General features: G+C 43.2%; 1 protein-coding gene across 1 annotated transcript in view; it reads right to left on the bottom strand.

Annotated features, from left to right (window-relative positions):
* sorcs3a (sortilin related VPS10 domain containing receptor 3a) overlaps positions 1-26,160 on the bottom strand; it is an 83,983-nt gene that overhangs the window by 36,659 nt on the left and 21,164 nt on the right. Inside the window, exons 2-3 of the mRNA XM_088302479.1 lie at positions 8,362-8,429; positions 851-950 (exon numbers count right to left, since the gene is read on the bottom strand). Of these exons, the coding sequence (XP_088158605.1) occupies positions 851-950; positions 8,362-8,429 (168 nt within the window). The remainder of the gene's footprint in view (positions 1-850; positions 951-8,361; positions 8,430-26,160) is intronic.

Below are 26,160 nucleotides of genomic sequence, written 5' to 3'. Positions count from 1 at the left end.
AGCGATTTGTCAGCTTTCATGTCTTGCAATGTGTTTACACGTCTAGTGTTCACTAAATAATTCACCGTAACGGGATACGAGATCTTCGGCAAATTTTCATCGACCCCGAAGAAGTCCTCCTTACTCCACTCGTATCGATTCCATTCGTTAAAATGAAGTTTCAACTGGTACCGCTCCAAGTACTGTGGATCAAAACCTTCCGCATACATCTTCTTCACAGAAGTGACATTCGTGGTGGATGAGTCTGGCTTTGGGACCTGATCGGGTGTCGGCAAGCGTCTTGAAGGCCTCTCACTGGGATACCTGTAAGTCCTCCGTGATAGTGCCGGTCCCCACGAAAATAACAACAACAACGGATGATGACCTTATAAGCGAGGCACTCGCAGCTTCTGCTACCATGTGTCTGGAAAGCCACATCGACTCTGCGTTTCCTGATGCCTCTCCGTTTGGCGACCGCCCGACGAGATGTGGTCGTCGCGGTCACACTGGCACTTTACTCCATCCTCCAACACGTTGAGGCTAACAACACGTACGCATGGTTACTTGTTTCCGCGTCGCCTTTTAACGCCATCACGCCGTTGAAGCTGGCCTCAACGAGGAGGACTGAGACCCACAAGTAACTCGATCCGAGACTATTCCAAAAGTTGCAAGCTGCCATTTGAGGAATGACAGATGGTATGATAAATTTTGAATATGTGAACTTTTCGAATATCATGATTTGGATTGTTAATTCAAAGCGCTTTCAGACAGCTTGTCAAGTGAATCAATAACGACGTTTCAAACATTCATTTTTGTTTCCACATAAAGTCTTGAAATAATAAAGCGTTAAAAAAAACATGCAGCGTCTTACCTTTCTCTTGTTGGTTGGACAGACGTAGAGATAACTCAAAACAGTCTTGGATCCAACTTTCTCATTCATTTTCTCGTAAGTGGAGCCAGAGTCCGAAGATCTGAACAACATACAAAAAGAAACGTTTCATGTATTTTTGTAAGAATCTAACCCAAGTGCGACACGGTGGATGACTGTTTAGAACGTCCGCCTCACGGTTCAGAGTTGCGGGATTTGGCGTTCGGTTCCGGCCTTTCTGTGTGAAGTTGTTCTCCCCATGCCTATGTGGCTTTTGTCCGGGTAATCCGGTTTCTTCCCACATTTCAAAAACATGCATGGCAGGTTGATTGGACACCTTGAATCGCCCCGAGATTTTTTTTTTTGTGAGCGTAGATGGTACTCGTCTTTGTTTGCCCTGTGATTGGCTGGAAACCAGTCCGGGGTTTTCCCCTACCTACTGCCCGAAGACAGCTGGGATAGGCTCCCGCACGCTAGCGACCCTCGTGGGAAGAAGCGGCTCAGATGATAGAAGGGTGAAACCGAATACAGTGAACCCTCGGTTATCGCGGTTAATGGGGACCAAGACCACCCGCAAAAACTGAAGATCCGCGAAGTAGCGGCGCACCTTCAAAAATGCTTAAAAAAATATACAATATATATAATAAATATATATATATATACGGGTAGAGAGAGAGAGAGAGAGAGTGAAATTCATGTTATAACAAAAAAACCAAATTATTATTAAAACATATAATTTTTTTATTCCCCAGCCATTCTTTTTGTATTTATTTAATTACTCCGACTTTTACCTGCTGGTACGTCGTCCGGTGTGCCCTGTGAAATGAAAGGTGGCATTCTTTATTTATTTATTTATTTATTCATTCATAACTGACAGCCTCACACTCCGCTCCTGCCCGGGCGGAAGAGGTGCTCCAATTCGGCTTACTGTGACGCGAGCATGCCCTCCTCCTCCGGAGCTTCCATTCGGTTAAACTTAGGGGCCGCTTGGCACCGCCCGTGCCCGGGGAAGGTGCTCCTCTACGGCTTAACTGCCACGCACGCCGGCCGGAGCTCTGGTCGCCACCAATCGTGTCCGGGGGAACGTGCTCTTCTTCGTCCACTCTCCTCTTCGCCCACGCTCTTCTTCGGCGCACGCCGGCCGTCTAACCGCTCCAGCGCCCCGTCGTGCCGCTTGGCGAAACTACAATGCCCCCGAATATTTTTTAGACCCGCGAAGCACTGAACCCGCGAAAGGTGAACCGTGAAGTAGCGAGGGTTCACTGTAAAGTCGAACAAACTCCTGCACAGGAGTGAAACATCTGCTAATAGAAAAGCTGCGAGCTGGAGGGAATTTACCAAAAATATGAGGCAGCCAACAGAAAGTAACCCTTCAAAAGTGTTTAGGGAGCAGCATTGTGAATAATTAATTCCCTCCAAATAGCTGGATGTGAAATAAAATCGGACAAGTGTAATAAAATCAAATGAAAACATGTGGGCATTCCGGCATCCAAAGATTTGAATAATGTAGTAGAGAGAATGAGCTGGTTCGCTGGCCGGCTCCTTCAACAGCGCCGATTCTCAACCACTGTGCCAAAGCACACACATGCTTCATGATATCGTCAGGTGAGCCACAGGAAATGAAACACTTAATTGGTCAGAGATTTGGAATTTACTACCCACGGACAAATAATGCATCTTTGCATCTCTTTAACTGTGCTGACGACAAAAAGTGACAGGCTATGCGATGAAATCTTCTTCCAACCACAATCAATTTGCGTGCCCACCTCTTGCGATTTAATGGAATAATATAATAACAATAATAAATTTGAATAAGTACGTATGTGACAAAATTGTGACAAGCGTGTACTGCATTGGGGACCGCTGCCATAAAACACATAGGATTAAGAACATCAATATCTGTTTATATCCTTTCCTTTAAGATAAATTATTAGCAAAACATGATCAATTAGATTAAATGAGGAAAATTCCATCTGTTGAATATTTATAATATTTGCGTCCATGTTCCAAAAGGACTAGCATTAAGAGCCATGCGTATCAAAAATGAAACGATCTTCAAATTGTGCTTAATTTGAGCACAATATGGATATTGCGTTTGAAGCAGAACAGACGCAAAACAATCCGATAAAACCCAATCATTCAATCCATATTCATCAGCATCCAAGAGAGGAAAAAACACATTATATGTTTGTTGAACCAAACACAACAGCTCGTCAAAATGTCTCTCCTGAAAGTCTCCGGAAAGAAGACAGACAGAGTGCGCAATGTTTCCCAAGCAGACACCCCTCAGGCAAAATCAAGCCGGAGGACTCTGAACATTCGCTGACTGATTCGCTTGAAACACATTCTCGGCACCACTGAACCGAACACTTACATTATAGCGCTAAAAGGTCAGCAGTAGGAATGCTTGATTACATTGCAGACATTTCCACTACAATTGTCGAAATTGATCCAGTCTTTTGTCCTGGGAAAAGACTCTCTGGGATGACAAAACCAATTTTGGTCCTCGACAAAAGCCTACACACTGAAAAATAATGAAATTTAAGCAATACTGCTCAAAGAGTCATAATACTTTCCATCCACCCATTAGCTGAGCCGCGAGTATCGCTGGCGTGCTGAGAGAGAGAGAGAGACCGACCGCACATGAGGCCTGTCTCCGTGACGACGCTTTTGTCGGAGTCGCAATCATAATCAAAATAATCCTCTGCCGTTTTCTCCCAACTTTGGCCATTGTTGTTTTATTTTTCTTTTCTACCCAATGACAGCTCATTGCGAACGCATCACGTCATTTTGGACGCCGTGGTGCCGTACGGCTGTACAAGTGTCGTCAATCCGGCAGTGAGAAATTAGCGCAAAAATCGCATAAAGACCAAAACAAAGAATATTGATTATCGTTCGTTTTAGCTAATTTTGTGAGCAGACACAAAACATTCTCGTTTTTATTTTATTTGGTTAACAATTTTTTTTTCATTACTTTTCGTAATTTCGTTCGTTTTCGTTTACGATAATAACCCCGGTTGAGATGCCAGCATCTCTCGGTCTCGGTATCGGCTACTGCTCATGTTTGTATCTATCGGTCCCAAAAGTAACTGCCGTTGAATGCGCTAATGAAAAGTTGACTTAATCATAATTGACGTGACTTTGGAAAATTTCCGGGCGGCAGCATTTGCAGGTTGCAATTGGTAAGTATGGCGTCAGGAAGGCACATGAGAGTTGCGGTTGCTGAAGCAAGGAAAATATAATGGAACCTCCAAAGACTGAGCACTGCATGCCAAAGTCTGTCTCTCAAAAGATTAAGAAATGTGTTTGTGCGTGCGTGCGTGTGTGTATGCCTGCGTGCGCCTGTGTTGTTTTGTTGTATTTGTCTGTGTTAGCAAGAGATAGTGAAAGGCAAATGTTGAAGCAAGTCATGTGTGAAACAGACAAAGACAGCTACCCATGCTGCTAAAGCTCTGGGAGTTGATCTTGGAATGTAAAACAAAAGATTCAACATAAACACATATGGAGTGGACCACAGGTAAGTGAAAAGAGGACGGCAGGTGGGATAAAAAATTTAAAAAATAAAGGAATAAAAAATAAATAAAACATTCCCTGGGTGTCCCTCAGCGCCACCACGACTTTTGCCTGAACACCATAACAATGTGCTTCGAAAATAAATGTATTGGCGGGAAATGCCCTCCAGGCACAAAAAGGGCCCCCATTCAAGGCTTTTTCTCAGTGTCAACGTTTGTCATGTTTCCACTCGCTGCTCCTGTTCTCCAGTCAACCTTGACAGCCAGTTGGAAAGTATCTTGCTTGAACTGCTCGCCAGGTAGCCACATGCTTTTTCATAAATGAATTTTTTAAATCAAGTATAAAACTTTAAATATTGCTTCTAGACAGAATAACTTTTTCATGAAGTCCAAGAAGACGCTTTATGTTTAAAAATCTTCTTTGACATTCATCTTCTTCCCACTGTGATCCTCCGCCAGTGGCCTGAAACTTATAAAACCGTGGCGTGAACGTCTACCCTCCCTACTGCTCCTTTTCTCCGATTTGAACAAGCGGCATCCTCTCGCAGTCACACGCAGATGCGGACCACTCATGATCTTTTTTCTTGGTCACGCTGCAGAGTTCGGGAGTAGCTGGAGAGGGTTTGCCCTCTCATGTGAACAAATGAAATATGGAAAGTGACCACCGCATTCGAGACGAAGCAGCTGCTGCACACACGCATGTGGCAGCATCCACAAGCGGCTACTTTAAGTCCAGAACAAGTGGTTAATTTGCATCGCAAGAAGAAGGGAAATTTATGACAGGACAACAATATCCAACTAAATCCAAAACGGATGGACAGCTAGCTAGCTAGCTAGCTAGATGAAAACGACTTGTACTTCATTTGGCTGAAACTTAAACCCAGTTTTACTGTGTACTGTTTTTTTTTTCCATATAAAAACCAAAAGAGGAGCAAACTTGTTAGCTAGCATCATTTTCATTAAGTGCAGAGACAGAGGCAAGAAAGGCGGCCATTTAAAGTCCAGAACAAGTGGTTAATTTGCATCTCAAGCAGAAGGGAAATTCAAGCGAGGACAACATTATCCAACTAAATCCAATAAGGCCGGCCGGATAGAGAGCAGAGCTGGGCACTTGACCCTTTTTTTGCCAGTCAGTCCCCCACCCTCCAGCCACAATCTGGCTCGCCTTTCGACCTCGACCCTCCAACATAATTCATAAAAATCGGTGCCTGAATTTCCTTATTCTGACATCACGTAACCCGCGAATGGTTCCGGCGAACCCATTACAAGAGGGGGGGGGGCAATACCTCAATGCCTATAATAATCATTAGCTGGAAAATTGACTATTCAAATCCGCTTACCTTATTATGGTGGTAAGTGTTACATCAAACCGGAGTGGATGAAAGCTGTGACTTCCCTTCTGTTCTCTCTGTCTGTGGTATAAAATTCAAATAAACTCGGTGAAATGAAACCTGCAGCATAAATTGCAAATTTCATTCCAAATTTCATTCTCTTTTGCTAGATGCCGGCGCCTTCGTCGGCTGCTCGGACTCATGATAGTCACAAATATTTGGCCCAAAATAATTCAAATAATATCCATTGCAAATCAGCACATGATGGCCAGCACTTGCCTGGAATTAGGACCATCCAAGCGACTTTGTCTTTGTAGCTGCGACGGCTCTGAAGTGTTTACAAGCCTCAGCGCGCTAAAACGGCGAGAAGCTGCGGCCGAGGGAGGAGTCGACTCAGCACAAGATGACAGCGGAGCATGCGGAGGCAGAAGCTGTCGGGGCGGATTTTGATTTATTGAACCATTACGATTATAGCCTAAGATGTGAAATCATCCATTACTTTTTGAAAATATGACTTTTTTTTTCTAGGGTGGGCTCGAGAAAGGTCACAACCATCGCAAACTCTACAACACTAAACCTGGACACGAAGATTTGTGAATTGACACAAAACTTTTTTTTTTTTTTTCCATTCACGCATCATACCTGACAATAAAAACTTCTCTGAAGCCTCACCGCTTTTTCCCGCATCGGGTCTTAATGGAGTCAACTTTTTCTTCAAGTTTGCCACAGTCGCTTGATGTTTTGCTCACTGTGAGTTGTGTAAGCAGAGTCGATATTCAAATGATTCCTTCCTTTTCCTGTCGCCGCAGTCGTTGCTTACTGGGGACATGCAAGTCACAAACATTTTGCACAACACCGGCTCTTGACTTGCCGAAGTAAGAATAGTAAAAGCCACACAGGAAATGTAAGAAGTCTGCGCACGCTCTCAACACTTTTTGTTTGATCGCATTGCTCATTTAACAGAGCGCATTCATTTGTGGCAGCGCACGGGTAAATATACTCGCTTGTCACTTTTTCAAGAGGAATAAAAGTGCTCTCCCGGAAGGTGAGTGGGAGCCATCCGAAGCGACTCGGATGTACCTTTTATCTGCTACCTTTTTTTCTTTCTGATAAGCGGCTCTAGAGCCACTCTTGTGTAACTTAAAACTCAGACGTGAACGTGAAGTTCCACCGGAGAGCAAGAAAAGGTGTAAATAAAAAGCAAAGTTTTCTCAGAGCTTTGCTCAAACTTTTTTTTTTTCCTTTTCACAAGACTCTGTTTGTCTATCTTAGCAGATCTGACCCTGACTCTGAGCGGAAATTTCAACTGGCATTTTGCAACGCCACCACTGGAAAGATAGCGAAAAACAGCGGAGCTAAAATCTTCCAAAAAGAAATTGCCGAGTGGAAATTCTGAACGGCTTATAACTTTCAAGAGTCACGAGCTAGACTGGCTGGTGTTAAAAAAAGTTCATTTAGAACTCCGCTTATCACTAATGGGAAGTAGGAATTTGACATTCCCAAAAGTCTTCCTTCTTGGCTTTTTCCATCAGCGGTCACCACAGCAAGTCATGTTTTGAACTCGCACATTTGTTGCTTGTCACGATTTCGAAAAATGGTGGCAAGAAAGGCGAGAAAAGTTGCTCAAACGAGGGTGTTATTTAAAGGAATGGGTTTTCAGGTCGCAGGGAAGAGCTTCCTTGAAAAACACGTTTAAGGGTTTCAAACGCCATCGATCAATGAGCAGGTCTCTTAAGCGCGGCTCTTTTTAGAAGATGTTTTGTTGAGTTGAGGTCATGATGGTGAGCTATGGCGGGAAATAGCAAGTCCAATTGCCGAGGGTCACAGAGATCAGGTGGGTTTCTCTCCGAGTTGGACACTTATTGGTCACTGACCTGTAAAATACCACATCGCCTGCGAGCAAGCCCAGCAAAATGATGCAATTTTAGAGGATGTTCCTCTTCACCTGCAAGTGACCCCGTTCGCACGGCATAGCCGAGTAGCGGTCGTGGAGCGGTAACACACGGCGAGATCCTTCTCTTCTCGTCGTCCCGTTTCGGGCCGTGCATTTCACACGTACGCCTTCCTACGTCGTCCGACTTGAATACATTCAAATAAATTCCCCATATGTCTGGATATTTGACACGTGACGGCGAGGCAGAATAAAGTAGCAGTACTCCCACATTGAGCGGACTGTCCGAGAGCAAAGAAGACCGCGTTGAAGGTAGTGGACACAAAGAGCAGCTGAGGCTAATGTTTTCTGCATCTCATAAATCGCCACACACACGCACAACATTTAAAAAAGAAAAAAAAACGCAAGTAAGCATTGAGCTCTTTTTCTCTCCTTGCTCTTCTGGCATTGACTTATTCGATTTAAATCAGCCTGTTCAAAGACCAATGTTGATATAAAAAAACGATTTCTTAACCCTAATCTTAGTTTGAAACCCTCACCCTACTTCTAAACCCTAATTGTAATTTGAAATCATAGGATTAGGGTTTAGAATTCAGGTTTCACACTTGGGTTGAAGTTTTAAACTTGGGTTAGGGTTTAGACGTAGGGCTTTGAATTAGGATTAGGGGTTTATAAGCAAGATTTCAAAGCCAAAGATGGCTTGGATGGGCTGCAACACACCCGCAGCTCAGATAATGGAAGGATGGAAAATTCCAAAATGAAAAGCAACTTTTGACTCACCTCCACAGAGTGCTCTCAGTGACGCTGCCAATATGAAAGTCGTACAGCTTGGTTAGTGTCAGGATAACCTGCAAATAAAGAATTGACATTTAGAAACTTTGGTGATGAGCATGGACGAAGAAGAACAGTGACAAGGATGATGGAACGTCACGATGGATGAGAGCAGGAAGAAGCAGCGGTGTCACATTAAGCTCGCGGGAATGCTGTTGTAATCACTGCTCGCTTTGACTAGCAGCCCGTGTGCCCGTTCTTCAGGAAGGAGTTCTCGAAAGGATGTAGACATCCAACAGAGTTCTGGTTTATCAAACAGCTTCAATGGATGGTGTTTAATTTGGGTGTGAAAAAGGGAACACAAGTGGTTCATGTTACAGTAAAAGTCTGCTGCCTGTGTAATGCTCTTGAAATGTGCTTCGAAGAATAACGTGCACGAGTGTTGAAGATACTCACATTCTCCACTTGGGAGGCGGGAAGAACAATGGAGTTGACAATGGATGTGAAAAAGAGTTGAGTTATGTTATTTGATTTGAGCAAGGAGAAAGTTGTGGCTGAAAACCAATGGGAGTTACATGTGTCGAGTTGGATGGTTAAAAATAAAAGGTCAACAGTCGCATTGAGCTCAGGGAGGATGAGAATCGCTAAAAATCAAGAATTGGCTGACTTCAACGGGTCCTTAGTCATTTTAAGCCGGGCTGTCTCAGTATTGCGAGTGCATAGAAAGCAGACTCAAGAGCTTTAAATAGACTGATGGTGAAAAGGTGAATGTGGAACTTATCGGGTTGATGTTTTTTTTTTATTATTTTGAAGGATTTTGGATACAAGTGGTAGGTTGGAGAGTGGGCATTGATGAATACCAAGCTCTTTCACAAGGTCCAAAACGATAGTTCTGAATGGCCTCCATATCCTACTAAGGCTGTAAATATAGCACGGAACGGAAGGAATGATGTTTTGGGCTGGAATAATGACGAGTGATGGTAGTTGCATTTAAAGAGCCCAGAATTGTCTCAGCAAAATGTGTGGCGTTTGCAACTAATGCTTTCCTGCCATGGTATTAAAAAACTAATAATAAGAACTTTGCATACTACAATGCAATTGTCATGGTAGACAAAGCACAATCCCACTCTACATAAATAGAATTAAGGATTTAGCTGTTGCAACTATTTGAATTCACTAAACGCTGTACTTTACATGGTTAATAATAAAAAAACTAAATAATACAAAGTTAAGGAAGTTTTATTTGCTTTACTTCATGCAAACAAAAGTTTGAGGTGAATTGAACAAAATCAACGGATTTAATAACCAAGTGCTTGAGACTCGATTTTAATGGGGCGTGTTTCTAGTTTGTCCCATCGGACTTGCCGTAATGTGACGTCATCAGCCACGGACGTCTCGGCGTGTTCGGCCTCAGGGCAAACGATCAGCATTTGGATCGCTAACAGCAATCACTGTGTTTATAGATTGCAATTGAAGGCACAGAATTTCATTAAAAAGCACAGTGACTCTCATTCCTTGGCGGTTTCTTCGCTGCGTTTTACTTAGATTTGTTCCTGCTTGTGTTTTGCATTTTATTTTATGAAACCATGACAGTCATTGGTGTCACAAAAAATGACTTCTCAGCCATGTTCACTGCTGGCAATATGCTACGAAGATCGCTACAAAGAGCAATACTCTCAACTGCTTTGCATAATTTTCCCATTGAGTAAAGTAATTTAGATTGTGGTACAATTTTTAATGAATAGTTTTCTTAATAAGTATCTGCTTAGGTCACCGTGCAATCTATTTACTGTATGTGCTGCCCTGCATGTCAAAGTTCTCTTTTTACTGTGTTTGCCTCGTCTTGTTTTGCCACGCTTAATCACGTTACGCTGCATCATCAACCTTGTCATGTCCAAAGCGCACAGTATCTCGACCTTGTTCAGCCCATGACTTCACAAATTAAGTCTAGGAATTATTGGACCAGACAGCTGATTTTAATTTCTTTTGTAATGCTGAGTAATTAATTAGCTTCAGTGGACTTTAAAGGATTTGCCTTTCTCGGGAAAATGGCTATTTTTGTTGACGTGCATGACATTGCTGCAAGTTCAGTTCTCACATGACAGTATGAAGAAGACTTTTAGAAACACTTAACTTGTCAAGCTTGGGTGCAGCTATGACAGTCTCTGTCATACAATTAAAGCAAAAAAAGGTCACACAAATCCAGCGAATCAAAGAGATAAAAGCCTTAATTTTATTGTGTCACGGTTACGTTGTGCTCGTTTCAGTGAATCAATAAATGGTTGCCATGGACAACAGCAAATTTATCATATTTGATGATATTAAATCCCTACGTCAAAGCGTCACAGGCTTCTATTAAAAAAAACAAAAAAATCCATCTTTTCGTAATAGTCCTTAATTTTGCTCTCCTCTTGTTAGGCAACATGAAGATTGAAAAACACTTTAGAGCTTTTCATTCGCAATTCAAAGTGCTTGTGTAACAAGCTGACCCTTTGTATCGTGTGACATTTATTTCTGCTATACATCAAGAAGGCCCCCCCCCCACCCCTGGTTTAAAAGCGCGTGGGAGAAAATAATGCGGAAGTGTCGAGCTATACTGCTTGCACGTTTTCATTTCTTTACTTTTATCACCCATCAGCGCTTTATCTCCCTCTCACTCTTTTGATCCAAAAGTGTTGTCAGGAGAGTCGTCTTCATGACGATCTACCTCGTTGCCTCTTGAGCATCTTGATGATCCGGCAACATCTGAGCAAACATGACTGAAAACGACACCAAATTCATTCCATTAGCCCAAACGCTTGCACGGCCACATATTTATATGTCGAGAAAACTTCTATTGCCACTGGAAGATGACTCTCTTTTTATAGCAATGCTAGCACTTCTTTACTATAAATAGTCGCGCAGAAAAGGTAATAAAAATGTCAGGATTTTGGAATGAAGACTGATGCCTTTGCTGTGAACGTAACTTTCCCCCATTTGACTGATATATCCTTTCGGTTGATCTCTCATTATCAACTCGAAGGATTACGGGCCCCAAATCTCCGTGAGGAGATTCAGCACTTCTCAAACGAAGCGCTGCAAAGACTTAGTGGCAGTCGTGGCAGGACATTTCGATTCTCTCAAATTGTCTCCAGCCACCTTTCGCCTGTACTCTTAACCGCCGCCTTTTTTTCCCCCCACCTTTTTTACCGCAGCCTTCTTCACCCCCGGCCATCTCCATGGCCAGACTTCATTTCTTTCATACTGTTTCTCCAAGTTGAAGGGCTTTCATTAAAATTGCTGAGTTTTTCCGAACGCTTGGGGAAAGGAAAGATGAATTCACCAATCCGAAAGTTGACATCTCATCTCAATTACCCCTTTCAGTATTTGATGGTGAACTCAATGAATCATTTAGTCAACAGTTGCAGGCTACTTGCTGTTATTTAGAGTGCAAGTTGTAATTCCCCACAGAAACCCATTTGCAGTTCATTTGAAGAAGTTATTTGTGTGGTTTTTTTTTATGGCAGATTTGCAAACCATCTAAACAAAGATCTCAAGATTTTGGGACTCGGCACATGTTTGAAAATGTGTTTTGTTTCAAACATGAACAAAGACAAAGCCGCATTTTTGCCTAAAACCGTCCTTCTGTTTGCTTGAATCACTCCACTGAAATATTGCAAAGCACATTTGTAAAGTCCTGCTTTTATAACCCACTTGATTTATAAAGTGAACATTTATCTGTTCATTTTCAATGAGCGTATTTTCCAGAATATAAGATGCACTCATGTACAAGCCGTTGCAAATCTTTAAAAAAAAAAAAAAAATATATATATATATATATATATATATATACCAGCCGCACCAGGTTATAAGCTGCAGTTTTCTGTGTTTTCAAAAATGAATTGTTTACCGCATGTACAGAACAATTTTGTACTGTGAATGCATATAAAGGTACAAAAACAGATTAAAACAGTCCCTTTTAACACGGCAACAACTTTGCTCATTAAAACAGAGCAGACCCAAGAGAAAAAAAAAATCAAGATTTATTGAGCGTATTTTCTTAACTATAGAGCGCCCCTACTGGTGAAAGAAAGAAAAATCCACAAAAAAGGTTTGCGCTCGTACTGCAAAAAGTCATCCAGGGGCCTTCTTTATAGGGTTCATAATGTTTCAGTCGCCGTCTTTTTTATTCTTTGCTGTATCCATCCAATGTCTCTTTGCGTCCGTACTTGTATAAGTACATCTGACGAGAGCTCCACAGCTGTGCTTGGTGAGCTTGCTGCAATGCGCCGGGAAAGAGCAGTGAATGCATGTCAGTTGGAAGCACTCCAGGCCCAGACAGAGAGGCAGACCTCGCTTTCCTGGTATGGGGCTGTAACTCCCTCACTCTTCATCATCGCTTTCATAAGATGATGAAGAGGGACGTTGACAAGTTGGCTGAAGCCGGAGGAGACCATGGGTGAGGGACGGATGCTGGAGCTAACACCGCTGCATCATTGTCCGTTAAATGCCGGCCTTATTTTCTCCCGAGGGAGCTAACGGTAGTGATTGTCACAGCTGTTTACATCCCTCCCGACGCTAGCACTAGCACGGCGCTCTCGCTACTCGCGTGCGTCATCAATAAACATCAGCGGGCCCACCCTGATGGCGTTCACGTAGTAGCGGGAGACTTTAATAAGGCCAATTTAAAGACTGTACTCCCAGAGTTTCACCAGCATGTCAAGTGCCCAACGAGGGGAGACAACACTCTCGACCATGTGTACTCGAACATCAAGCACGCATACAGAGCCCTCCCACTCGCCCCTCTCGGCCAGTCAGACCACCTGTCCTTGCAGCTCGCACCTGCGTACACCCCTCTCAGGCGCAGATTCAGGCCTACCACAAAGACTGTGAAAACCTGGCGTGACGACGCCATGAGTGAATTACAGGACTGCTTTCATGACACAAACTGGGACCTCTTTGATCATCAGGACCTTGATGTCTACACGCATTGTGTACTGGACTACATCAAGTTCTGCATGGAAACTGTGTCCCAACATAAGACTATACGGACCTTTCCAAATGCGAAGCCCTGGATGTCCAGCAGGGTTCGCTCTCTCCTCAAGGCCCGTGACGCTGCCTTCAGGTCAGGCGACAAAGCCCAGTACAGGGTGGCTCGTGCTGACCTGAGCAAAGGCATCAAGCTAGCCAAGGCAACCTACAAGGGGAGGCTGGAGGCCCACCTTGCCAGTAACAGGCCACGGGAGGTGTGGCAGGGTCTACGGAGCATCACCAACTTCCGTGGCAGCAGCACGACCTCTGTAGACCCGAGTGCATCGCTGGCAGAGGAGCTTAACTGCTTCTTCGCTCGCTTTGACTCGCCCCAACCGTCACACCCCCGCACTTCAAGCTCCAACTCCCCCCCACTCATCGTAGAGGCGCGCGCTCCTGGCGGTCAACCCCAGGAAAGCTACTGGACCCGACGGAATACCAGGCAAGGTCCTCAGAGCATGTGCCCACCAACTGTCACATGTTTTCTGCAGGATCTTCAACCGCTCCCTGGCTCAGGCAGTCATCCCCTCCTGCTTGAAAACTTCCACCATTATTCCTGTCCCCAAAAAGTCACCAGCCGTCCACCTGAATGACTACCGTCCTGTTGCTCTCACACCAGTCATTATGAAGTGCTTCGAGAGGCTGGTTCTCCAGCACATCAGGGACTGCCTTCCTCCCACTCTGGACCCCTACCAGTTTGCATACCGGGCTAACAGATCCACTGAGGACGCCATCGACACTGCTCTGCATGTTGTGCTGGGCCACCTGGAACGACAGCAGAGCTATGCAAGGATGCTCTTTGTGGACTACAGCTCGGCATTCAACACGATCATCCCAGACATCCTCGTCGCCAAACTGGACACTCTCGGCCTCCCTGCCCTCACACGCATCTGGATTAAGGACTTTCTGACCAACAGACCCCAGACTGTGTTGCTCGGCCCCTACACGTCCTCCACCCTCATGCTGAGCACCGGTTCCCCCCAAGGATGCGTGCTGAGCCCTCTCCTGTACGCCCTCTACACCTACGACTGCAGCCCGGCCCACGGCAACAACACCATCGTCAAGTTTGCTGACGACACGACAGTGGTCGGTCTGATCTCGAAAGGTGACGAGACAGCCTACAGAGAGGAGGTAAAGAGACTGACAACTTGGTGCAAGGACAACAGACTGCACCTTAACTCTGCTAAAACAAAGGAGATTGTCGTCGACTTCAGGAGGAACAAGACGCTGCCGCCCCCCCTCTGCATCGAAGGCGTGTGTGTGGAGAGGGTCCACACGTTCAAGTTCCTGGGAGTACAGATCTCCGATGACCTTTCTTGGAGTCACAACACCACAGCAGTGGTAAAGAAGGTCCGCCAACGTCTGCACTTCCTGAGAGTCCTCAGGAAATTCAACCTGGACAGGAAGCTGCTGCTGGCCTTCTACCACTCGTCCATCGAGAGCCTGCTGACGTACTGTGTCTCCACCTGGTACAGCGGCTGCACTGAGGCGGACAGAGTGAGGCTCCAGAGGACAGTCAAAACAGCGCAAAGGATTATTGGCTGCCCTCTCCCCCCACTGTCGGACATCTACACCGCCCGGTGCCTCAGAAGGGCTCTCAACATCGTCAATGACAATACCCACCCAAACTCACACCTGTTCGACCTGTTGCCCTCTGGCAGGCGCTACAGATGCATCAAATCAAGGACCAATAGACTGAGAAACAGTTTCTTTCCGAGAGCCATCTCCATACTGAACTCTCACACACACACGAGACCACCCTAACCTCGCAAAACAGCATTGTGATGTGTTTCTATATGCCCTATTCAGTACTGAATTCCACTGCACTGCCTTCTTTATTTATCTAATTTATATATTTGTCTGTATTATTGTTGTATTGCACTGGAGAGGGGAGCCCTCTAATCTCGTTGCACACTTGAGTACAATGACAATAAAGGGATTTCTATTCTATTTCTATCATTTCATGGATGAAAGTCACTACCTCGAAAATCGAGCTGTCAACCATCGTCCTCACGGATTATCATCTCGCCGTTCGGCCGCAATCATCCACCGGGCCAAATTCAACACCTCCAATCCCTCGTGCTAATTCTCCCTCGGTTCTCTCCTCACCCCTCCAGTTTCTACAGGCTCAGGGAGTTCTTCACCTCTTGACCTGAAGTTATCCGTGGTGCAGACAGGGAGCGGGGAGGCATCACTTTTGCAGGACGCTTCGCAGGTTCCTGTGTTGCACTTGAGCCGTCTCGTAATGATACGTTCCTCTTTGCTTATGATCAAGTCTTAAAAATGTTACGACTGCGATTCAGTGCAAAACATTGAGACTTTTCATGAGTATGAGTTAGAGGGAGTTGTGACTTTCTGACAGGGGAGGAAATTGCCCAGTTGTGGGTTCCAAAAAGTTGCCAACAGTTTAGCAGGTGGCGCGTTGTACCGTTATTGCTCAGCAGATGGTTTACGGGAAAACTTAAACATAATCTATTGGCCCGGCATTCGTTAAGAAGTATGCCGCTGGTATGCGTCTTGCGCCGAATGCCAGTTGGTGAACCAATCGGCCATTGCAGGAGCGCTGTTGCGTTCGTTATCACTCATTGAGGACCACTCTGAGCGTATTGCTATGAAGCTCATCCAGTTATTTGCAGAAAGAATTCCGCATCGCACCTTCTTAATATAAAGTGGCGCCGTTTGCATGGGCACGTTTATTCCGATTAAAAATCTGATTGTCTTAAAAATGCTTGACACACCATTCGAAATAATCTGACTTGAACGAGCCCATTCCGATCAAGGTACGAGACGTTCTCCTCCCGTTCGGCTCAAAACCACTTGAGTTTATGAACTATGAGAACAAAGTTGGAGCATGAAGACAAAGTTCAGTTCAGTTCATCCTGGACCTTTTGGCAAAGCATCACCCACTCGGGCAGTCAGTCACGCTACGTATGCTGCCGCCTACTTAGATGATGTCATCGACAGCGACAGCTGGCGAAGCATGTGCAAGGTTAGCGATGGTGCGAGTCACTGAGGCAGGCCATCGTCAGCGCCAGCACCAGGAAACGTCAGGTTTGTCCGAGCTACCACTTGGGCTGTGGGCAAGTTCGTCGCAAGGTGGCGGGCGGAAGTGGACATGGATGAAATTGTCTGTGAGCCGCATAAAAAAAGAGAGATATTGCAAGGGACTACCATAGTGACGGCTACGTGAATAACGATTTTAGTCTTTCATTAAAGAAGTCAAAGAAGGTCATGTAAAAATTCAAATATTGCTATATTTAAGGTTTTTCCGTGTTTTATTTGAGTAAGCTTGCTTTGTTTAATAAGTGATCAGTAGGAACAGAAAATGTCTCAGGCTGTCAGCATCAAAATGTACACTACAGTCATTATACTGCCTTTAAGTGGAGATACAGATTTTTTTTTTTTTTTTCGGACAATGACAACTTACAATACTCTATGTTCTTAATGCCTTTGTACCGACCTGCTATGTTCAGAAAATGAAACGGTGAGAAAAAGAGCTGCCGATCCAGTGATAATGTGTGTATCGTGTGTGATGTACACAACCGAGCAAATCCGAAGGTCCATTCTACGCTTTCTTGACAGTCACATTCAAAGATATGCTTGAGGTGAGTTTGCCGGAGCCTTCAGCGACGTCTTCACATGCCAAGTCAAGGCGAAAAGAGGGGACGAGAGGGTGCCGTGTGTGCGCAGAGCATCTGAAAGGTCACAAGCATGCTTCAGCCCTTTGACAGAGCCAAGAAACAAAACGAATTTTCAAACACCAATGACTAGAAGGGTGGAAAAACTATCGCCGCTCGGAAATGGGAACGCACGATATCCGCTATGTCATCACGATGAGCTGCGTACAGGTTGTGTCGTAAGCAGACACGAAATTACACAACAAAACTGTGAAAAACGGAAGCCAAACAATTCAGAAGCAGCCTAGCCTCGAGGGGCATTAGCAGGAAGGTCCGAGAGTGTTTTTTTTTTTTTTTTTTTTTTTGGGTTTCCCATGATATACTTTTCTACTTGCCTTCTTGATTTTTGTTTTATCGGAAGAGAAAGTTCAATTGAAACAGTACTTGGGATGCGTCACTTGTCAAATAACGGATATTTTCCTTTTCATGCTGTTTGCACCGAACCGTTGTTTTTTCTTTTCATTCATGAACATGACTGAACTCTTCCTCCTCCAACAGGACCCCCGATGATTGTGATCTGACTAAATATGGATAATATTTGACAACGTACATCCAGTTGCTACGTTATCATAGATCGAGATGCACTTTGTCAAAGTGATCAATAGCCGTCACCGAAATACCTCCCAGCGTGTTGTTGTGACCTGAAATTTCTTCTGGAGACAAAGCAGATGCGATGACGGGTATGATACATTAGTTCTGGGTTCAACAAGAACAGCTTATTTATATCAATAAGAAGGAGCTGGAGGGAGAAATGGTTTTTGCTCGGAATTTCGATGAAGTTGGTTTGGTCGCACACCGATGATGAATAAAACAGCAGTTTGCAGTTTGAGTCCTAACTGTTGATCGAAAAATGAAACAATGGCGCGGGACTCTTTCATGCCTGGTCATTTGCTTTTGTTCCCCTTGATCCGCTACTCATTCATCAAATTTCACTCTGGGCAAGACAGCTGGCTGGGACTGAAGCATATTCACAGTTCAGCAGTCCATCAAATTGCACCCAATACTGTAATGTTTCAGTCAAGCTAGAGCACGAGCGGGCGAGGTTGGAGGGGGAAAAAAAGAATTGTGTTGTTCAAGTCAACTCTGCCAACCCAAAACACCAGCCAATGACATGCTCGGAGTTGGGAATTACGGAATTTTGAAAGTGCTGTTGTCGGGCCTCAACTTTATACAGTTACATCAGCAGCCGGGTTTACATGGAAGGATGTATTCCAATCAGAAAGAATCCATAAAACGAAACGGAATGAAAATGATCCATATAAACCTCTCTGGAATTTGAATCAGATTCATAGCGGTGCTATATTCCTTTTGCCAATCCGAACAAGCGTCATGTAAGCAGTTTGATCGGAATAGCCAGGCTGCGTCCGGTCTGCGCATGCTCTTTTTTTACGTAAATACAAAGTGACGTTGTCGTTTATGCACTTGAGAACGGCAGCGTCTTACCAGAACTCGTCTGCGACGCTAAGACTTGTTTTAAAGTCAACTTGTTTTTATCAAGCTGCTGCTTTTAATGAAAGTGATAAAACAAGCGTGACTTATGTGATAAATAGACGAATGAACGCCATCTTGATAAATGACTTCAATCGATCTCCACGTGATTGAGCATGATCGGAAAAATACCACGTCACATGTATACCGGTGAGCAGAGATCTTCATTCCAAATGATTTCCATCAAAATGACGAAAAACAAAGTCTCCATATCATCTCTGGCTTGAATGTTGCTTTGTCTGTTCCCTTGTTGTCGCTCACGACAGCTGGGAAGTTTGTGAGCAAAATGTTAACTAGAAAAATGGCTCACTGGCCAAAAATGTAACCTGGCAGTAGTTTTTAAACGTACGTGAACTGATGATCTGCCGTCAATGGTGCTGTCACACTTTGCCAGCTGTTCCGTCGCCTCTATTCTTTTCCTTCAGTGAATATAAAGTAGAAAACATAATGCAGCGGGAATGGCATTATGTTTCATACTGTGTACTGAAAATGATAATGGGCTCACCACCTGTGGGTGCATATGTGCTCGGCGGCACACAAAGGTCCGATCCCAGGCTACAGAAGCTGACGCGAGGGCCGTAAAATGTCACCTCTCTCTCAGGAGAAAAAAAAAATCAAACAAGATGATGTGAGAGGTCGAGAAGTTCCAACGAGATATAGTCTGGCTTGCCTCAACACACAGTTTGAGCTTTGGTAGCAGTCCTCTTGAGAGGGATTGGACTCTCTACCCCTGTGGAGTTATCCACGGTGAGAAACGCTGAGCAGGTTTGGGCATACTTATTGCCCCTTGGCTTGATGTCTAAATATGCGGCTTCGCCTTGGTCGTCAAGAGCATGGCTTCCCTCCACCTTTGGGAGAGGCCATATCTCCCGGCTGGCCTCGGAATGACTTGAGATCCCCGTGGAAGAGCTGGACGAGGTGAGGTTTTTTTTCTTCATGCCCTATATAGGCATGCATGTATAGAAACAAAAACACTACGAGATGTACATTGTGTTCTAAATCATTGTTTGGAGTTTTTTGAGAATACTCGAATGAATGAATTTACAATGAGTTACTGTATTTTACGGAATATAAGGCACTGTCATGTCTTGAAGAGACATTCATATTTCACAAGTTTGTGTTAGTCAGATATTTTGAATACGTTCATATTTCCTCATAAGTTAATTTTTCTCGATTGTTAAGTGCAAGCGGTTTAAACTACTGATAAAAGTGTGAGAGTAAGAACTCTTCTTTTTGTGGAACGTTTTCAAATTCGTTGACGTTAGCGCATCTGTCTCAATAGTGGATCTTTGACTTATTTCACTTCCAAAGAAAAAGACAGAAGATATCCTCGTATTTGCATAAGAGCGGCTCATGACATGATAAACGTACTCCAAAACACTTGAATCTTGGAAGATTTTCGTCTCTGTGAGTGTTTTTAATTTCATAAACATTTATTTTAGGTCAAGTGTGTACTTTATTTTGAACGTAGGTTTATGGAAATGTGTTGTTTCATCAAGCTAACTGCTCATGTACAGACCTGCTCGATATTAATCTACTCTTTGTTTATTTCTACTTGTTCCAGTTACTATATTTATTAATATACCTTACAATTGTGTAAGGACAAGAGAACTTCATAAAAGCAAGAAAAGTACGACTAACCAATCATTAGTTAGCTGGCTGTCTAGCTGCACATTGGAACGTGTCGCAAGGACAGCACAGGCTCAATGAAAAATCGTTTAATTTTCTCTAAAATCGATAGTGAGTTGCTTTCTATAGTATGACCTGTTCATTAAGACTGCGCTTTATAATTTGAAAAGTATGCTAAGTTTGTTTGATCATCAACGCACGGATGATCAACACTTGCATAAGTTTCTGTCATTTGAAAAAAACCTCCGATTGAACAAACTGGAACGTGGAATTGTCATTTCACATATATTACTCCACAAAACATTTTCAACGCAAGCAATTCAATCGTAATTGTTTCATTTCATGTCCCGAGGAGAAATCAAAATGTGCTGTAATGGTGATCATCAACATAAGTGTGCAAAATTATGCATACTTTCACAGTTAACTTTGTTAACAAGAATAATAATAGCGCAGCAAATAGAAGCGGTTGAACGCCTGCTGTTTTTTGTGTGTGTTGTTAAATAGTGCCAGAGGGAAGGAATTGTAAAAGGTCGTGTCCAGGCTGAATACAAGTGAAATTTGCATGGCCACTTTTATAACTTGCATTATACAATTTCCGGCAATTGGGAATAAGGGAACCAATTATGGTGCAATTATGGTGTGATTTTGTCCTCCTTTGTCACAGCACCAGACCAGATTGAAAGAGGTGGACGGCCATTTGACTCATGGAATGCCGAGTAAAACTTGCAGAATGCTGCACTCACAAAATCAAGTCAAATATGTGTGTATGCCACAAAAAGTGTGTCCGGAATGGAACATTGAACCTTTTAATGTGTCTTTATATGTGTCAGAATATTTTAGCGGGCTGCATGTAATATTATAAAATGTGTTATTTGGGGGGGGGGGGGGGGGGGCGGTTCATTATTGGTCATGTGAATGATGAACAGGACAGTACTTTGAAAACTTTGACGCACATCCTGACTGCTGGTCCACCTTGATTGTCAGACTAATGATCATCTGATAAGAACGGGAAAGTCACCATTATGTTTTTATTTTTATTTTTTTTACATGAAAGGATTATTTGTCTGAGTCATTTCAAAGAGGTTTTTTGTCTTGAAAATAATGCAGAGCTGAATCGCCGACTCTAAACGGACAGACTTCAAGGAACGACGCTTCGTCACTTTAATGGAGATGGTGACGGGGCTTACTAAACGGATGACATATTCAGAACGCCCATAAAAATGGGTCAGAACATTGTAGACACTGAAGTGCTTGTCAGTCTTGTCAAGAGTTACAAATCATGAACAATGTGTGCTGTGTTTGCAATGCTTGTAGTTGTCTAAAAAAGGGATAAGCAGTCCATCCAACCATTATCGGAACCGCGTGAGCGCACACGGGTCGCGGGCGTGCTTGAGCCAATCCCAGCTGTCGTTGGGCAGCAGGGTTGAGGACTTCAAATGTAGTAGATTGTCATGGGATTATTTTTGATTAGCGCCTTAAGCAGTGTATAACAAAGATACAATGCTGCAGTGTTTTAGTCAATTGGAATCAGAATTTACTTTTTAAGGACTAGGACCAAACAAAAGCCTTTTTTTAAGACTGCATTTGGCATTTTTTCTGTGGATACACTTTTGTATAAATGGTACCGACACACATTTATTCAGGAAAAAAAAATAAAAAAATTGAAAATCATTTATTCCTTTTCCAAAAAAATAAGCCCTTGTCCCCCCGCTACCGTCTTTGCCATCAAGTGTTCGATGTGATGCTTTGAGGCACAAATAAATGGACGGACAACGTCAGAGGTGAAGTGAAGTTTTTGCAGTGGGGATTTGTTGCTTTTCACCAAAAAGGGGGTGCTAGAGTTTATGGATGCATTTTCTTCATCGTTCCTATCTATTTCATGTCGCTTAATGTACAGTATGTCAAACTCAGGGATTTGCAGTCAACATAGGCAAGTGAGGCATTGCCGCCCCCTGTTGGCTAATCTCTGCATTAGAAGAGTTAAAAAAAAAAAGAAAAACAAACGTATAATGATGACATTTAATTCCGTTCCATTTTAGCTCCATGGTCCCTGTTTTATCGTGATTTTCTTTTTAATCCAATAATTATCAACTATTGCATCAAGAAGAAGAATCCAGGCGTTGAACATAGAACACAAGATTTGCAACTGCACTCAGAAGCGATGAATAAACGTGTTTTATCATGCACGATTATTGCATACACACATGTCAGAATCATAAAGTAATGCCCGTGAGTAAGACTGTCTTACAAGATGAGAAATATAACTATTGTATTAAAATAGAACAAAGAAAATCAATTATCAGCTTCCCTAATAGATTTAGTATTTCATAGTTCTGTGAGCAACCAAATTATGAGCATCAATCAAGTTTGAGCTATCAGTTAATATCTGTATCATCGGACTGGAGGAAATTCATTAATTATTAGACTTTCACTTTTGAAATCAAACTGCTCCCCCAACGATTTTTTGGGGCGACCGTTATTAATGTCAATACTGCATGGAGAAAAAAGGGGAAAAATCGTGTTGAAAATATTGTCAGAAACCAGTGCTATACCAGAATATATTTCGACAAATGGTCTGACACTTTCTCGCGGCTCGGTTCGTACACAACCTGTGTGCAATAGGTAGCCCTAACCTTGACCGTAGCTGCCGTGGTGGGTGGCTGATGGAGAAGCGGGGAGTGGAGGAGGAAGAGGTCATGAACTGCCCATCTAATTCTAAATGGATAATTCAAGTCCATTCCACTAAAACGCCTCCCGGAGCCAGAAGGCAGTTGAGTTTCTACAAAACATTGCACCATCAACAACATAACAAGCTCCATCACTTCTTTGAATAAACGAATGGGATGGCGTAGCACCCCCCCCCAACCCCCCTGATATAAATATCCTTCTACCTCTGCTCTCTTTTTTTTCTATTACTTATTTCTAAAGTTCCCTGCCTGAGGCGCAACATGATCCATCATCTGCCGGAGCTGTGCTTCCTCCCTTCCCTTGAGTGCCATGCGGCGATCACAGCGTTTCTTTCTCGAAATCTAAATCACTCAGCTTCTGTCCAATTGTCGTCATGCAGTTAATGGACAACAATTGAAACCACTAAAGGGAATAGTTTGAGTATACGCTCTCACACACACACAGAAGAAAAACAGCGTTTCCCTTTCTCTCTCTCTTCCTTCTTTTGTGTTTCATTTCTTTTTAGTAACAATTCCAAATGGCTCATTTTCATCACAGCTCTTATCGCTCATTCAATTTTCTTATATTGGCTATTTTGGACGAGGCTTTTTATGCACCCGAAGATGCGCTACGTAATCAAATGCAGGGTAAGGAACGAGTACTGCAATGATGCTGCCTTCGTTTTACTGAATCCATTTCAAAGGAAGTCTGATTGACTTACGGTAATAAATGGAATTTGACTTCAGAATTTCTTTTCTGAGACTGGCCTAATGTACTGCAGTGCCAATTCTGTTGTTTATATAAAGGAGGGGGGGTGGAAAATGTGATTAAACAATTAAAAGTTTGCAATCTTGCGAAGACCCCTCCCTGCAAAAAGAGTGAAAATGTCACCGCAGAAAATCTCCACTAGCACATTCTTATGAGTGATGCAATAAATAAAAGAATGAGCCAACTAACCCCGTCATTAAGTGAGGATAAGCGGATCGGGCAAAGGACGGATCATATGAAACGGAGACTTAATTACCTCCGTGACACACGATGATTTTTCTGCGTTGAAGCAGCACAGAGATTGATTTTGAACGAACAAGCCAACTTGATCCAGCGAAACTTCCTATTTTCATTCGTTATTGGCTAAAATAAAAATAAAATAAGTACGTAACAATTACGCCACGCAGTTTTGACAGACTGAGGAAATTGTAAAAGTCGTGCTGCCACACTTGTGCAAACTTTTCAAACATAAGTTGCGTTCAAGATCGGCAGTGTATTTGTGTAGTTGCTATTTTCACGGCTTTACATTGGCTAAAATACAGATCAAATTAAATGCGGACTGACAATTAGTATCGGTTTGTAAAAAATAAATAAATAAATTGAAATTTGGTCATACGACGTTTCCACTGGACACGATTATATGTACATATTGCATGTATGTATGTATACCTTGCCATCAGCACTCCAATTTATTTAAACACATTTCATAGATCTTTTCTCTCTTTGAAACCATTTTATGCACTCAAACGCTCTCATCTTAACCGAGAAGGATGGAGCCCATTATTTTTAAGTCATGAAGCATCCCGGGGTGGCCAAACTGGACAGTGTTCACCGATAAAAATCTGTGCTCAGAATCTTGGACCATCTTCATCCTCTAAAAGCCTCTTAACAAGATCAGTCATTGAGTCATCAACTTTGTGAAAAGCAATTAATAGCAGAGGCCTGAATGGCATGCAGCTTGGCAATGTTGCCACGCTTGTAACAAGCTAAGCGAGGTACATCAATGAAAGGATGAATGAATAAAGGAGTGACTGAATGCTTTTTGTTCCCCCCTCAAACATGTAATGTGAAAATAGATATCAAATTAGCATCCAAAGACAAAGAAGCAAACAAAAATACAACCCAACGTTTTCAAAAAGGAGTTTAAAGAAGCAGAATCGTTTTTAGTCCAATGTCGTCTCCACCGTTTTGTTGGAACTGATATAAGCTGCATGAAATTAATAATGATGATAATGATCTAATATTTGAATATACGACCAACGATGATCTCTAAATACAAAGAATATTCAAAACGACTTTCAAAAGAAGGCTTATAGAATGTTTGATTTTGGAAAAGAAAATGCTTCATTTGATGCGGTCATTTATTTTGAATACATGCCGTATATTGCAAATGGTTCTCCCTAGTACTAAACGGACCAAGCTGCCGTTAACTTCCACCACTGTCAAAAGCCATCTGGCCCTTTTTCTGCATCATCTTTCTCATCAAATAGAAAAGGCTCGATCTCGTCTGAACCGGGGCTGAGTCCGCAGTACCTGAGGCATAGTCGCGTCGTTCGAAAATACAAATCTTTTGAGTGAACGTTACTCAACACTTTCTTAAGCGATTCCTTCTTCTCTCGGTTCATCTCCGCTCAACCGCTCGCTGTCGGCTGGAAGCGGAAACAGAAAAATCCACAAATCAAAATGACGTTGAGCGTGACGTGATGCCGTCCTCCACGGTGGAATAAAGACCCCTGTCGGAAATTAACGATTCGGTGAACGAAACATTTCCAACGGGCCTTTGAATTGAATTGATTCTAATGATTGAGTGTCGTGCCCATCACGACCGAGGCAATGGTCGGGGCGTGGAGCGATGTACGAGCTCAGAGAAGTCAGGTCAGGTGAGATCATTTCAAGACAAATGAAATGAACTCAAAAGTGTTCGGAGAGCCAACGAAGGGAAGCCAGACTTGGAGTTGAAGTGACGTGCTTTCTCCTGACAGCTGCAGGTCGCATGCACGTCCGATATCATGCACTGTGCACCGACTGCCCTGATTTGAATACAAATGAGGGATGCCACTACAATTAGCGGTCAAAAGGCTACTTTCGTCCCACCGCAGCGCAAACGCTCCGTCACGCCCAATTTTACCTATCAAAACAAACATCAGACTGCATTTTGTGCTCACTTGGCTGGAACAAAAAGTGTCATGAACAACTGCTAAACTCTTGTTTTACAGCGTTCCGAGAGAAACGGTTACACTTTGAAGTATGGTCGTAAAAATAATATATAAGAGAAAGTTAATGAGCGTTTAAGAAGACAAATGAGACAATTCAAGCAAATGGGGAGCGACTCATGATATCGTGGGGATTCAATTTCAGAAATTCCAACCTTGGGACTCATTAAGGTCATATTTTCTCCTCAGTGTGCACGTGCTCTGGCATGCAGGAGAAGAGTATTACTTGAATTCAGAAACGTGACCCGAAAAGTCAACAAGGCTCTTCATGTGGAGAAAATGTTTGCAAAATCAGTCGCCCCAGCTTCATTGGTCATGAGTGAGGAAGCGCAACATGTTTGCGTTCTTTTAATTCA

This window comes from Idiotropiscis lumnitzeri, chromosome 8 (assembly GCF_059441095.1).
Source record: "Idiotropiscis lumnitzeri isolate Australia: NSW breed Sydney's pygmy pipehorse chromosome 8, RoL_Ilum_1.0, whole genome shotgun sequence".
Taxonomy (NCBI): Eukaryota; Metazoa; Chordata; class Actinopteri; order Syngnathiformes; family Syngnathidae; genus Idiotropiscis; species Idiotropiscis lumnitzeri.
Note: the sequence above shows the minus strand (reverse complement) of the source record. Positions and strands in the feature narration are given on the sequence as shown.